Raw genomic sequence first — 14,104 nt, forward strand, 5'->3', positions numbered from 1 at the left:
GAAGTTTGGCTTACCAGAGGGGGAGTGGAGGGGAGGAGAAGGCAAAAGCAAGGTCTTAAACAGAGAAAGCTTTCACTTTGTATTTCCTTTTCCACATGTGGATTTGTTTTTCTACTTGGTCTTCATAGCCAGATTAACCCTTTTTGTTTACACATGATGTGAACCTTGGGGATATCTCATAATTTCCTCCCCTGGAGGGGAAGACAGAACCAAACAAGTGATTACAACTATAGAAATATTCCAGAAAGGGTCGTACATGGTGGTTAGGAGCTTATGGTGGAACGAGAGGAGATACCTGGTCTGGGAAAATCAAGGACCTCCCTGAGAAAGTGATAGGAGGAATTGGATGGTGGTTTCCAGAACCTCCCCTTGGGGCATGTTCATCAAGGAGCCTGAACAGATGATTAGGACCCACTCTGGGAACCCCTGGAACAGCAGGTCCCTTTTACCACCCCCAAAGGGTCGGAAAACACCACGTATCCTGCTAACCTTTCACACACTCTAGAGCAGCATGTCAGACTTCTGTGAATTCAGTGCTCCTTCCTGGCCACCCTGATTTGCACTTAAATTTTATGTGTTAAACATGACATGTTGAGAGAGGGAGGTCAGTAAGGAGAACGTGGTATATTTTGCCCCAAACCTAATTCTCCTAGACTTGAACCTGGACAAACTATCTTCACAGACAAAAACAAAACATCATTTCTTATAGAGAGTAAAAAGTACCCTTTTGTTGGACATTTGTTTAAAACTTTATTTGAGACATCAAACACTCCTAACATCATCAGCTAAATCCATCAGACTAACTCTTTCTACCCCAGCCAGTCTGTGCAATAAATTTAACACACACGAACCATTTAATAGGAAAATAATTGAATCTGTACCATGAAATACTGACGACTCAAGCACTTCTTCAATTAGCTCATCACCCACCAAATGTTTTTCTATTCTGTTGCTTTAAATAGGATTGGTCTTTTAAAAAAAGGAAGAAAAATAAAAAGTTTTCCATCCATTGAAGTCTAAGTACTAGATCAGTTGGGCTAATCTCAATTTTAGTCTGTTCATTTTTATCCTCATTACCTAATTCAGGAAAAAGGTATCTAAGTTGAAGAGATTTCTTCACATTTGTGCTTATCCAGACAGAAGAGTAGAAATGGCCAGGGGGCAGCCTTGGGGGAGAAGGATAGATTTGGACACACAGCCACACACACACACACACACACACACTCACACACACAGTTCCCTGAAGAACATTTCTGTCCCCAGATATCACCTCTAATGTAGATGAGGACTTTGTTGCTGACTGTGTGAGAGTCGCTGTGGTTTTAGGAGGTTCATTCAAAGTTATTTCCATGGCTGGTTTGCATATCATCAGAGTTCAGGAGGGATGGTGCCGAATGGAAATTCAAACAGAGGGAAAGACCGCCAGCAGCCAGTTCTGCACACTCTTCTGCCTGTTGCTACCATGTTCTAAGCCAGTCATCTTAAGGCTGGATGGGATAAAAAATAGATCTCTCCATGATCTGGGCTACAAGTCTCATTTTTTTCATCTCATATTTAGGGAAACAGTTCTTTTAGCAATGACCTGCAGCCCTAGCTTGAGGCCTCCCAGGTAGAGGACAAATACAGCAACTGTTCTGCTTAAGACTGAAGGGGGAAAGGTGGGGAGCATTTATTTTACATTAAAACAGAAAAAAATATATATTATGGAATAGCGTGCCAAAAGTTATCCTAATGTAAAAGCAAACAGACTGGAAAAGACTTGTTAGCCTTCCCCTAGCATCCCTGGGTTTCCAGGCTCCAGCCTTCCCTCTGATGGGTGACAGGACATGTCACAGGGAGGGTTTATGGTCAGGAATGGGCAGCAAATAGAGTTTCGAAGTTATGGGCAGACAGTTATTGTACTGGTGAGTAATTGGTTTCATTACTCTATTAAAGTTTTGTAACCCTTTTTTGGCAACTCGTGTTTCTAGTCGTTGGGGAGTGTCAAAAAGTGGAAGAAGTCCAGACCACTGTGAAGATCCTGGGGTTCTTGAGTGGGAAAGTGAAGTATAAAACCCCCTTATACCTCTCAGCCAGGCCACTCCCCAAAAGGATCATACTTCTTAAGGAAACAAAGAAAAACCAGCTCTCCCTGATGTAGCTTGTCACCATTTGGGCCTTAGGTGTTGCCAGTTTGGGCTTCTCCATCTGGTAGGATCTCTCAGTTCCCCCTGTAGCCCCGGAGGGTGGGGAGGACCACCCCTGACCTCAGGCCTAGCAGAGGGTCTCAGTATTCAAGAGAGCCCCCATGGAGAGTCAGCCAGCCAATGAAATTTAGAGGAAAAGGAAGGGTGTAGTTTCCCCTCTGTCTGGCTGTTAAGAGAATTACCATATTGACAGGAAAGCCTGTGAGGCAGGCTTGTGCCAGGATAGATGGGACCAAATGAAATGACAATAACAAAAGTCAGATGTGCCATAAAAACGCACTACATAGGAATGGTGGTCTACAAATTGAGTATGGTAGGGGGAGATGTTAAGCCAATAATGTTAAAGATGTTAAAATCCAAGTTGGAGCAGCTGAGGGTACAACGATGCAGCCCGGTTGTTCCCAAACTTGTCTGCACATCGGAATCCCCTGGGGAACTTCCAAAAATGACTGTAGCCTATTACCTGTCCCCAGAGATTGTGGCTAAATTGGTCTGGGATGCAGCCTGGGCTATGGAAGAGTTATAAGATCTTTAGATGACTAATGTGCAAACAAGTCCGAGAGCCACTGATGTAGCTCCTCATTACTCAAAAGTGTGGTCCCCGGACCAGCAGCATCGGCTTATCCCAGATTTACTAGACCAGAATCTGCATGTCAGCTAGGTCCCAGTTTCCTGGCACTGATTGCATTTGTAATTCTACATTTCTGTGAGCTATTTGAGAAGTTAAGTGGAAGGGCACAAAACACCTGGAAAAGGCTTCTTGGCTTCACTTGCAGTTCATTGGTTAAATTAAAATGGAGATTCAGAATTTAGAGAGACCTGAGTTCAAATCCAAGCTCTAGTACTTTAATTTGACCTTGTTGAATCCCCTTAACGAAGGAGCCCAACTCCTCCTGGTTTGCATGGAGCTTTCCTGGTTGTGGCACTGTAAGTGTCTCATCCAGGCCCTGAATCAGTCTCAGGCAAGCAAAGATAAGCAACCTGGGGATACCAGCAAAGTTTTTAGTGGTTCTCAGACAGCTGCGCATCCAAATTACTTGGAGGACTTGAACAACAAGGCTGGGCCTCACCAGCATCATGCCTGATTAGCAGCTCTGCGGTTAGTACTGAGGATTGGCAAGGCATGTCCCCAGGCACTATTTGGAGACCAAACCTTGAGAATCACTGCAAGATAACCTATCTCATATAGGTGTTGTAAGATTTGCGGGAGCTCGGGCTTAGCACCATGACTGGAAAACTGCAAAACCTAGCACTTGTTAACAGCTGCTATTAATTCTTTTTATTGTGGAAAAGATGGGACTTAAACTGATCCCTAAAGGGTAGGTGGGTTGAAGCTTCTTTGAAGATTAGATGACCATGACATGAGTGTGTATTTAGGAGAACTACAGGAGGCTCAGGCGATTGAAAAGAGAATCTGGATAGAAACAGTAGATGGTATGGAAGTAGAAATCGATAAATTCGAACAGGTGAGGTGGGCCACATCATGGGAGCCCATGACATCTAACACCCAACAACCCTTAGTCTTTTAAAAGTAGTTCAGCATAATTTCAAAACAAGGTGGGTGCTAGTACCCTCAATATAAATCAGCTATTAAGAGTTAGTGTGGTACCAAGTGGGTGCTAGAGTAATCGGGGAGATCACTTCATACATTATATAAATGTCTAACCATTGTACTATATACCTAAAACTAATATAAAATAATAATAAAATAATAAAGTCTTGTTTAAAACTTTTTTTAAAAAAGGAGTTAGGAATAAACCCAGAAATGACCAACAAGTTGGTTATTTTGTTTTGTGTTTTTGGTTTTTATTTTTATTTTTTTTTTAAGTGATAACAATTCTAGAAAACAGATCCAACCATCTTCACAACTTGGGTCACAGTGCAAACTCCAGCCTCCTGGGCTGGTACTAAGCATGAATTACCTGCAGTCATTCCGGGCTTCCAGAGCGGGGCAGGTAAACTGAGCAAAGCTAGTGCTTTGGCGCTTTTCTCCCACAGCACCGCCTATGGTCCTGATTCACTTTCTCCTCTGGCTACCACCTCTCCAACTGCCCTTGCGGCCTGTTTCATTGCCTTGAATGTGTACACTTAGTGCAGAACAGGGTTGGATGGTAGAAATCCTGGGACCAAGGTCACCATGACCTTGTCCTACTGAACCCAACCAAACTATCCTTATTTAAATATCTTTTTTTCTTTTTTGCCATTCTGATGGGGTGTTTTCTGAAGAAATCCGAAACACTAATTCGAAAAGATATAATGCACCCCTGTGTTCAGTGCAGCACTATTTTCAATAGCCAACATATAGAAGTCACCTAAGTGCCTATCAATACAATTGAATAAAGAAGTGGTACATATATATACAATGGAATATTACTCAGTCATAAAAAAAAAAATGAAATCTTACCATTTGCAATAACATGGATGAACCTAGAGTACATTATGCTAAGTGAAATAAGTCAGACAGAGAAAGACAAATACCATATGATCTCACTTATATGTAGAATCTAAAGAATGAAATAAACCAACAAACAAAACAGAAACAGACTCTTCCATGCAGGGAACAAGCTGATGGTTGCCAGACAGAAGTGCAGTTAGAGGACAGGTGAAAAGGTGAAAGAATTAAGAAGTACAAATTTGCAGTTATGAAATAGTCATGGAAATATAAAATAATATGGTAGTAACTATGTATAGTGCCAGGTGGGTTCTAGATTAGTCAAGGGGATTACTTTTAAAATTATATAAATATCTAACCATTGTACTATATACCTAAAACTAATATAAAATAATAATAAAATAATAAAGTCTTGTTTAAAACTTTTTTTAAAAAAGGAGTTAGGAATAAACCCAGAAATGACCAACAAGTTGGTTATTTTGTTTTGTGTTTTTGGTTTTTATTTTTATTTTTTTTTTAAGTGATAACAATTCTAGAAAACAGATCCAACCATCTTCACAACTTGGGTCACAGTGCAAACTCCAGCCTCCTGGGCTGGTACTAAGCATGAATTACCTGCAGTCATTCCGGGCTTCCAGAGCGGGGCAGGTAAACTGAGCAAAGCTAGTGCTTTGGCGCTTTTCTCCCACAGCACCGCCTATGGTCCTGATTCACTTTCTCCTCTGGCTACCACCTCTCCAACTGCCCTTGCGGCCTGTTTCATTGCCTTGAATGTGTACACTTAGTGCAGAACAGGGTTGGATGGTAGAAATCCTGGGACCAAGGTCACCATGACCTTGTCCTACTGACCCCAACCCTAACACTTCTAGGACTCCCCACCCCTGCAGACAACACTATCCATTCCCTTTGGACCCAACTGGCCTAATGCCCAGAATCAAGACCAGACTCGTAGGAGGTTGTCTGGGGTCTGGAGACTCCTGGTGTGGTAAGAAGTCACAGGATCTGTATTCCAAAGAATGAGTGTGAATCATGTCCTGAGCAGCAAGTCTCATCAGTCCTATGAGCTTGCTTTTCTCATGAGCCAAATACAATATATTTACAGCTTGGAGCTGATATGAATATACTTTGTAAACTGTAAAGTGCTTGGTAGAAAGTGCCATAGGAGAGCAGACGAGAGCATAGATCTGAAGTAAGACCTGCCTGGCTTCACTTCCTGGCTCTACCACTTACGAGCTATTGGATCTTAACCTCTTTGAGCCTGTTTCCTTATCTGAAAATGAAGTTACTAAAAATACCTCTCTCATAAGTTCGTGAAGAAGCTTAAGTTAAATAGTATGAAAATGCTTGGTATTTGCCCAATATGTAAGGCATACTCAATAAACGTGAGCTACAGTCATAAACATTAGGAAAGATGAAACATTTTTGCTTACAGGCCAGCACAGGTGAATATAGACTTAGAAGGACCCATCACTCAGAGGTGCTCCAGTCCAGAGCATTCTGAATAGACCAGTTACTTCTCTCATGCATCACTGATGACTAGGAATAATGATCATACCTCACAGGTTGTCATAATTGTTAAGGAAGAGAATGCTCAAGTAAGTAAAATCACTCCATGGACTGTCAAGCTGTTATTTTGGAGTTATTGATGGTAGTAGGGTAGTGCCGGGATCATTTTTCTGTGTATGATTTCAGTTCTTTTCTGGACCTTCCCATAACTTTGCCTCACTCCAACATCTCCATCTTCCCTCTGCCATCCTTTCTGGGACCCCTTAGGGGAAGGTTTGTTTTTAAGTAACAAAGCATGTTGACTAATTATCCTTATTAACACATATGCTTTTGGAGCTTATCTATAAAAGACAAGTCAGAGAAGTTGCCTCGATAGAATTTAGTTTCAATTCAGAACACCTCAGATCAGAAAGCAAACCCAAGAGGGCATGTGATTGTGTTAGACATAATTTTTAAAGAGATAAAATCACAAATCTTGTGCAAATATAAAATGAAATTTAGCAAAGATTTTAGTCAACTCATTAATTAATGAAAGAATCAGTAAGAGATTTGGACCAGTCCAAAAAGCTTTTGAGGAGGTGTAGTTATTTATAGTCAATTTAATGTTAGGACAAGACAGATGGGTTAGGCACATAACTAGCTAATGTCCTACAGGACAGTAAACCATAACCTTTAGGATTATCTTTTTCAAAAGGACAAAAATTATTTGCATTTATCTCTGTTTGTATCGTATCTACAAGCTTACATGTAACACAAAGTCTTAGAGTAGAGCAAAATGGATTTCTCTAGATAATCCTTGAGGGTGTTGGGGACAGGGGGTAATGCCATATTTGCCACCATGTGACATTGACGGGATGTGCCACACATCTTTCTGCCTTATGTTCAAGTTTTAGATAATTTTTTAACAATGGTAAATACTTATTTCAATTTACCAACAACCTTTTAATCTTACACGACACTTACAACAGCCTTATTGGGGCAAAAAGAGCAGGGAAACCTCGTTTTTCAGAGGCGGCCGAGTCGCACAAGAAGAGAGAATCTGAGCTGGGCGAACTCCCATCTCTAATTCCAGGTCCCATGCTCACCCCTAAATTACATATTGTACTTCCCTTTTGGGGTTTCCCTTCATCACAGTCCTACATTGTTCTTGGTGAGATTCTCGCCCCCCCGCCCCCCGTAAGATTTCCCTTAGGGATCACCTGAAGATAAATGCTCAGAAGAGGGAGGAGTCTCCTGTGGCCCCTACCCCTTGAATCCCCAGGGCACCCCTTGAATCCCCAGGTCACCCCTGGTCTGATCTAAGTCCTTTTACATCTCTGACACGATTCAGTTCCACAACATCAGATGAACCACATCCTACTATTCTGAGCCAAAGAAAATTGTCAAAACATTTTATCCTTCTCTAAAAAAAAAAAATAGATGCTACATTCCAAGAGTCCATTTTTTTAAGTGACAGGTCCTTTTAAGCTCTTCTCAGCTACCGTGAGCCACTGTGCCATCTTTCATCTGAGACGAAGTCCACATCAGAGAAACCCACTGTTTATAAGCCAGAATCTCTCTTGAAACACTATTTCTGGTTGATGTTTACCCCTCCTCGATAAACACGATCGTCATTTTCTATGTTGGAGATAGCTGGATCTGGCTGACTCCTGGATGAATGGTATGCAGTGGACCAATGGCTATTTATTGTGTTAAACAGTCTGCCAGGAAACTGGCTGCAAGTGTAGCCTGATGGCCCAAGTCTATTTCTTTCTCACAAGGCCTTTTTTTCCTCTCTCCCACAGACTTCTGTCACAGTGGAAAGTGTCCCACTAGCAGGCTGGAGACTAGGGCCAACTCTGCTTCTTACACCTAGTTAGAGAGGCAACACTTACATACATTAAACAGAGAGTAAGAAAGTATGTGGGGTGTACAATTAGTAAAGTAGTTCTGAAGTTCCTTAGAATTCTGAAGTTGGGAAAAAAAATTGATTCAGGGTCTCTCATACTGTTTACACAGGAAATAATGACGTAAATGAACATTCAGTACATAACAAGTGCAGACTGAGCCCTTTCCATGCAGGAACCTATTAAACCCTCACAGTAACTCCATGAGGCAGATTGATTCTTATGATCCTCATGACACAGACGATTAAAGTGAGACTCCGCAAGTCCATTCACTTGCCTAAGTTCAACAGGAGAAAGGTACAAAAATTGGGACTGAACCCCTGACCATCTGACCCCAAAGCCTGGACCTCTTAACACAAATAGCTGCCTGCTCTTTACCGCTCTTGCTTCCACCATAGGCTAGCGTTTCAAATGCTCTGGAAGCCCTTTTGCATCCAGTGCCCTCTATTTTTGTTTGATCACATGATCCTTCCCTCCCATAGCCATGCACCCTTTTGTAACCTCTCACAGAACGAGGATTCTTCAGAACAAGATTCAGGCAATCTTAACCCAGTTTTCTCGTTTTACAGAGGAGCAACTTAAGATGAGTGAGGAAATGAGTTGCCTCTAGCTGCCCAGCTAATAAATGTCAGAGTGGGCACTGTAGGGCCAGCCCCACCTCCACCCTGCAGACCAGTGCTGTGCTGTGCTATACTGTCTGACATCACTACTTCTAAATCAAACCCTGAGCCAGCAGCTCAGTGCTCCTGGCCAAGCATCAGGACTAATCCCCTTGTAGGATGACTATTAAATGAGCCACGCCTTAGAAGAACAATAATGCTTAAGCATGCAGGGTGCTTGGGCACTTACAAAATGCTTTCATACAGCTCTTCTGTGTCCAGGCTCACTGCCTCTGGGTCTATTTAAAACAATCCAACGATGAAGCCTTATTCATTAATTGTGTACCTCCCAAAGTAACCTTTGGATCACTCAAATATTAAGTGTGAAAGGATCACTGTATTTCAACTAGTAGAATCCAAGGTGTCAAGAACAAGAGGCGGATGTTTGCATGGTTTCATACACCAGTGGGTTTAGGGAGCAAAGTTCTGCCCATGAATGAAAGTTCCCAGCTTAGGATGATGAGTTGGTTGTGAACATCATCTTGTTTTTCAGTTTTAATATGAATCTAATACTGAACAGGCACAAATGTGAACATGCTTCCCTTCAAATATGTGCAACATGGCTCTTACTCTTCAAGGCTGTGAATGTGTGTTAGAATGAAGAGAGCTGACATGTCCCAAAGAGCATACTCAGATTTTGACACCTTCCCCATCAAACCTTTTTGTACCTTTTTGCCCTCGCACATTCTCTTCTTTCTGCCAGGAATCCCCCTCTCTTTTTCTGCTAGCTCATTTTACATATAGCCCTGACCCAGAGTCATGTCCTCTAAGAAGACTCCCTGGATTTCCCATATGAGTTTATTGACACCTTACTCTGTGTTCCTAAAGTCTGTGTGAAAATAAAAGCAGCACCATTATTAGTGCCTAATGCAGTCAAGCACTTTACATAGATTATCTCTGTACCCATATCACAGGTAAGAAAACTGAGGCTCAGTTAGTCAAGCTCAATATGACTGTTAAGTTTTGAAGTTGGGTTTTGGAATCCGTGTCTCTCAGGCTCCAAAGTCCATGCCTTTCTACTATACATCAGACAACTTCTTGCCTCAAACCTACCCCTTCCAGGAGCAGGTCATAAGTATGATTTTCACTCCCTATCTCCCCCTAGACTGTAACTTCCTCTAGAGCACACCTGAGTCTTATGATGTATCCCTATACTTGGCACACAGTGGATGCTAAAGAAATGGTTAAATGGATCAATAGATTGTTAAATGAGGAGCTTATCTTTTTATCTTACTAATTGACGGAGCTTTGCTTTTGATAAAATCATAAGACATGTACACACCTATGCCAAGTCGTCCACACAGCACCTGACTCCCAATGGAAGTCAGAAGTTTCTTAGCCAGCAGATCTGTATATTAACCCACTGCTTCTCCGATTTTAATGTAATACAAGTCTTCTGAATTTTGCTGAGTGCAAATTCTGATTTAAGAGGGCTGGGTGGGGCCTGAGGGTCTACATTTCTGGCAAGATTTCGATAATGCTGCTCATTTGAAGACCCCACTTGAGAGCCATTTGGGTCTAAACATAGCAGCAGAAGCAGCCATTGCTCTTTTGTTACCTTTGGCTGGTAACAAGTAATAAAACCTGACTCGTGCATTGGTCTCCTTCCAAAGGATGACCAGCTTCGAATACTCCTGATTTTCCATGTTTTAGCAAGATATTTAAGTTATGCTTTGAGATATAAACATTTGGCAGCATCAACATTTGTTTGCACTTTGGTTTAATCACACCCTATCAATAACTTACAAGTAAATGAAGGAGAGGAGATACTCACTGAAGGATTCCATTCCAGTGACAAGTGGATCAGGGGAGTGGGTAGGGTGGGGAAGGAACAGATGATCCTTCACAGCAGCCTTAATATCTGACGACAGCTTGGGAGCCTGAGAATGAGCCCCCATTGCATTTTTATTGGGAAGGACCTCACCCTTGCCTGCCCTCTGGCCACTTTTTCAGCTGATCATCTGGTAAACAGTAAGCAGCGATAAGCAGTAGTGCTCCTGGTAAATAGTTAGTAATGGCTTATTCATCTCAAGCCCTTTGAACCCTACGCAATCCCTTTGCTGGCATGCCAAGATTTTCAGAGGTCAAACATCCCCAGTCTAAGACATTTAGAAGGAAAACACCCTCTTTTCTGCTCCTTTTCCAGATGTCCTTGGGCCAGCAGCAGTCAGCAAGAGGTGTGCCTTGTTTGAGATGCAAGGGGACGTGTTCGGGCTTCGAGCCACATTCGTGGAGGTAACAGAGTTTGTCAGAGGAGGCTCTGCCTGCTTTCACTTCTTAGCTGTCCTTTCAAGGAACCTTGGTCATTCTCTGCTGGGACTGCTTAGGATGCACATCGTGGGAAGGGGTGGCTCTGGAGCAAAAGCACTTCTGATTGGTCTAACTCAGAAATGCCAGAAAAGCCCTTGGGAGCCAAGATGAAGGAGAAAGTTAGCGCTCCATAAACCATTTCAAGGTGGAGGCTGCCAGGCTCAGCCCAGCAAGAACTGCACTGAGACAGTATGGACAGTTGTTAGTTGCTGCCGGGTCCACTCTCGGTAGAACTGGCTGTCCTGGGATTTGGTGCATGGGGTTGCTCTCCTCCCACTGCACTATCTATCATGCCCATTGGTGAGTTTTGATCTGTAAGTCATTGTGTCCATAGTACTTAAAAACCAGGATCCAGTATTCATGTCCAAGTGGGAGGGTCATAAGATCCAGGTGGATTTTTTTTTTTTTTATTGAGGGCTCCAAAAACGAGGTAGGGCTGCCACACTTCACAACTCCCAGCACTATTCACTTCAGCATCTATGGGGATGGCAACCCAAGGGTTGTTCAGGCCTGTGAGAGAGAGGCTAAGCTCTGTAGGCCATGATAGTAAAAAAGGAGCTTTTTCTTCCCTGCCAGAGCATTGCCTTGGGCACTCAGTGAAGAGCAAAACTTGAAAGGTGTTTGTCTCAGAAATGTTGACTTCTACTGTGACACTGCAGTTATAAAAATATTTGTTGAACTGAGCCAAATATTTTGTTTTTAAAAGTTGAAATAACCCAAAACAGTAGATATTAGTATCTCCATTTTGCAGATCAGAAAACTAAGAATGAGTAATGAGGAGATGGCTACTAACTAGCAGGATTCAAACTCGGGTCTGTAAGAAACCTCATCCTATGCCTGCAACCATTCTGAAATACTGTGTGCCATGAGCTTTCAAAGCACAAGACTGTCCCTTGAGTCCATTCCCTGACAGTCCTCACCTCAGAGGCGTTCACTTGGTCTTCTGGATGCAAGGACCTTTCCCCTGCATAAATTTCTCCCTCGGTTAAAACACTCCTAAGAGGGGGAACCCTCACCCACACCCCCACCCCCACAGTGCATCTATTTTGGCCTCTTGAGCTCTTTCTGGCCTAGGGGAGAGTCAGCTTTCCTCTCATGTCACCCCATTGGTCCTAAAGCCACATCAGGGTGTCATAGAACAATGTTGGCTCCTCATCAGTTTAGGATCCTTAAGACAGCTTAGGAGGCCTCCTTTTAGAGTTCCTGGGGCAGGGGATTAATGTTCCCTAAATGCCTACACCAAGTCAGTTTAATAACGTTTCCCTCACAAATCACGGTCTCATGCTTCCTATTGCCTGACATCTGAGAATGGTCATTTAATATATTTCGTCTGGTTTTCTAGTTGTTTATGGGAGGAGGGCAATTCTGGACCCTGTTCCTCATGGCTCAGCATTGTTTTAATCCCTACATTTCCTCATCATCTGTCAAATTATTTGAACATCAAGTAAATTTATCCTTGAGAAATATAGATTGCAGCTTGTACATCCTACATATCAAATGTCATCTTTGATTTGAACAACCTTAACGGGGACCTAAATTCAAGCCATATTGGAGCAGTGAGGTCCCAGACCCTTAGGGAGGAAACCATGTCAAACCATTTTTATGCTCCAGTTCTCATACTTTCAATAGTTTGAAAGATATTTAAATGATCAAAGTGTCAGCCAGCCTGGTTTTGTGGGAAAGGCCCTCAACTAATAATCACAGGACAGAATTCTCTTGCTGACTCTGCTTGAACAAGACACTTCCCTTCTCTAAGTTTCCAATTTCTCATCTGAAAAATAGAGACATTGAACCTGATGTGCTCTAGGATCCCCTTCCAGCTTTACCATAGTTTTCCATAGTTTCAGGCAAATCGTTTGCAATCGAATGATTCATATGGTCAGTATAATTAGAATGGAATTAGTATTAATAGCATAGAATAGTAGAATTACTTAGAGAAGAGGATACAAGAGCAGACTTTCAGAACAAACATGTTATAAAATCATAAGGGGGAGTTCCCCCAGCAGCCTCTACCATCCCTCTTTCCAAATGGCCATGCCAGGTTTCCTGAGCATCTGGTCAACTTCACAGGATGCTGAATTTCCCTTCAGGACAAAAGAAAACACACCTTCAGCACTCCAGGTATTTCAGAACCCAACATAAGATCTCTTCCTTGCATGCAGAGATTGTTTTAAATATTATTGTTATTCTAATTAGCTTTATTTTTTCAATGTACACTGACTTCAGTGGGTAGAGAAAAAAACTCTGATTTGAGGAAAACAGGACGTAATATGAAAAATGGAAGAGAAACCACTAGCTCTTCAAATCACAAAATTTTGCATTCTTCAGGAGTTGCTGTTAATAGACTCCCCATTATCCTCATGGTGGCACCCCTTCTCATGAGGTCCTATCTCCAGGTCAGCTTTAGCAGCTGCCCCAGGAATTACAATTTAATTCTGCCTCTTCTCACCAGGACAGGAGATCCTCATAAATAATTCTGCAGTAATATAATAGCTGGACTTCCTGTGTTTTTCAAGGAACAATGTAGAGAAAGTCAACCTGAGTTGCTTAAATTCCTGAAAGGGACCAACTAGTAATTTGGAATGCATCAGAATCACCTCAGGACCAGCATCACAAGTCCCATGCCTGTATCCCACTCTGGATACAGGAATCTGACTAGCTGGGACCAGGGTGGGTCATGTCCAAGTTTACCAGCTCTCCAGGTGATTTGGGTGCACAGCAGAGTTTGAAATCTCATTAACTAGACCACTTTCTATAAAGGGCCAGATAGTAAACATTGTAGGCTTTGCAGGCCATATGGTCTCTCTCACACCTATTCACCTTGGTCTTTGTAGCATGAAAGCATTAATTTATTTAAGGACATGGAAATTCAAAATTTTTTTACCATTTAAAAATGTAAAAACTATTCATAGTTTACAGGCTATAGAAAAATAGGATTTAGCCTACGGGCCATGGTTTACAACCCTGATGTAGACCAAGCTTCTCATTTTACACAGAGGAAACTTGACCATGGACCTATGGTTTGTCAGTGTTCAGACTTGATTTGATGCCAAGGCTGTGTCTTTTCCAAACTTCCAGGTTGCCTATGACAGATTGCAGAAATGGTCATTTTAACATCATTGAGGACCTTTCTAGTGTATCTGTGTCCTGCAATCCAGGTACCAG

General features: G+C 42.2%; 1 protein-coding gene across 1 annotated transcript in view; it reads left to right on the forward strand.

The window, feature by feature from the left end:
• The window catches only part of LMCD1 (LIM and cysteine rich domains 1), a 57,752-nt gene that overhangs the window by 17,773 nt on the left and 25,875 nt on the right, over positions 1-14,104 (forward strand). Inside the window, exon 2 of the mRNA XM_006917571.2 lies at positions 10,776-10,864. Coding sequence (XP_006917633.1) covers positions 10,776-10,864 — 89 coding nt within the window. The remainder of the gene's footprint in view (positions 1-10,775; positions 10,865-14,104) is intronic.

Source organism: Pteropus alecto, unplaced genomic scaffold, assembly GCF_000325575.1.
Source record: "Pteropus alecto unplaced genomic scaffold, ASM32557v1 scaffold75, whole genome shotgun sequence".
In the NCBI taxonomy this organism is placed as follows: domain Eukaryota; kingdom Metazoa; phylum Chordata; class Mammalia; order Chiroptera; family Pteropodidae; genus Pteropus; species Pteropus alecto.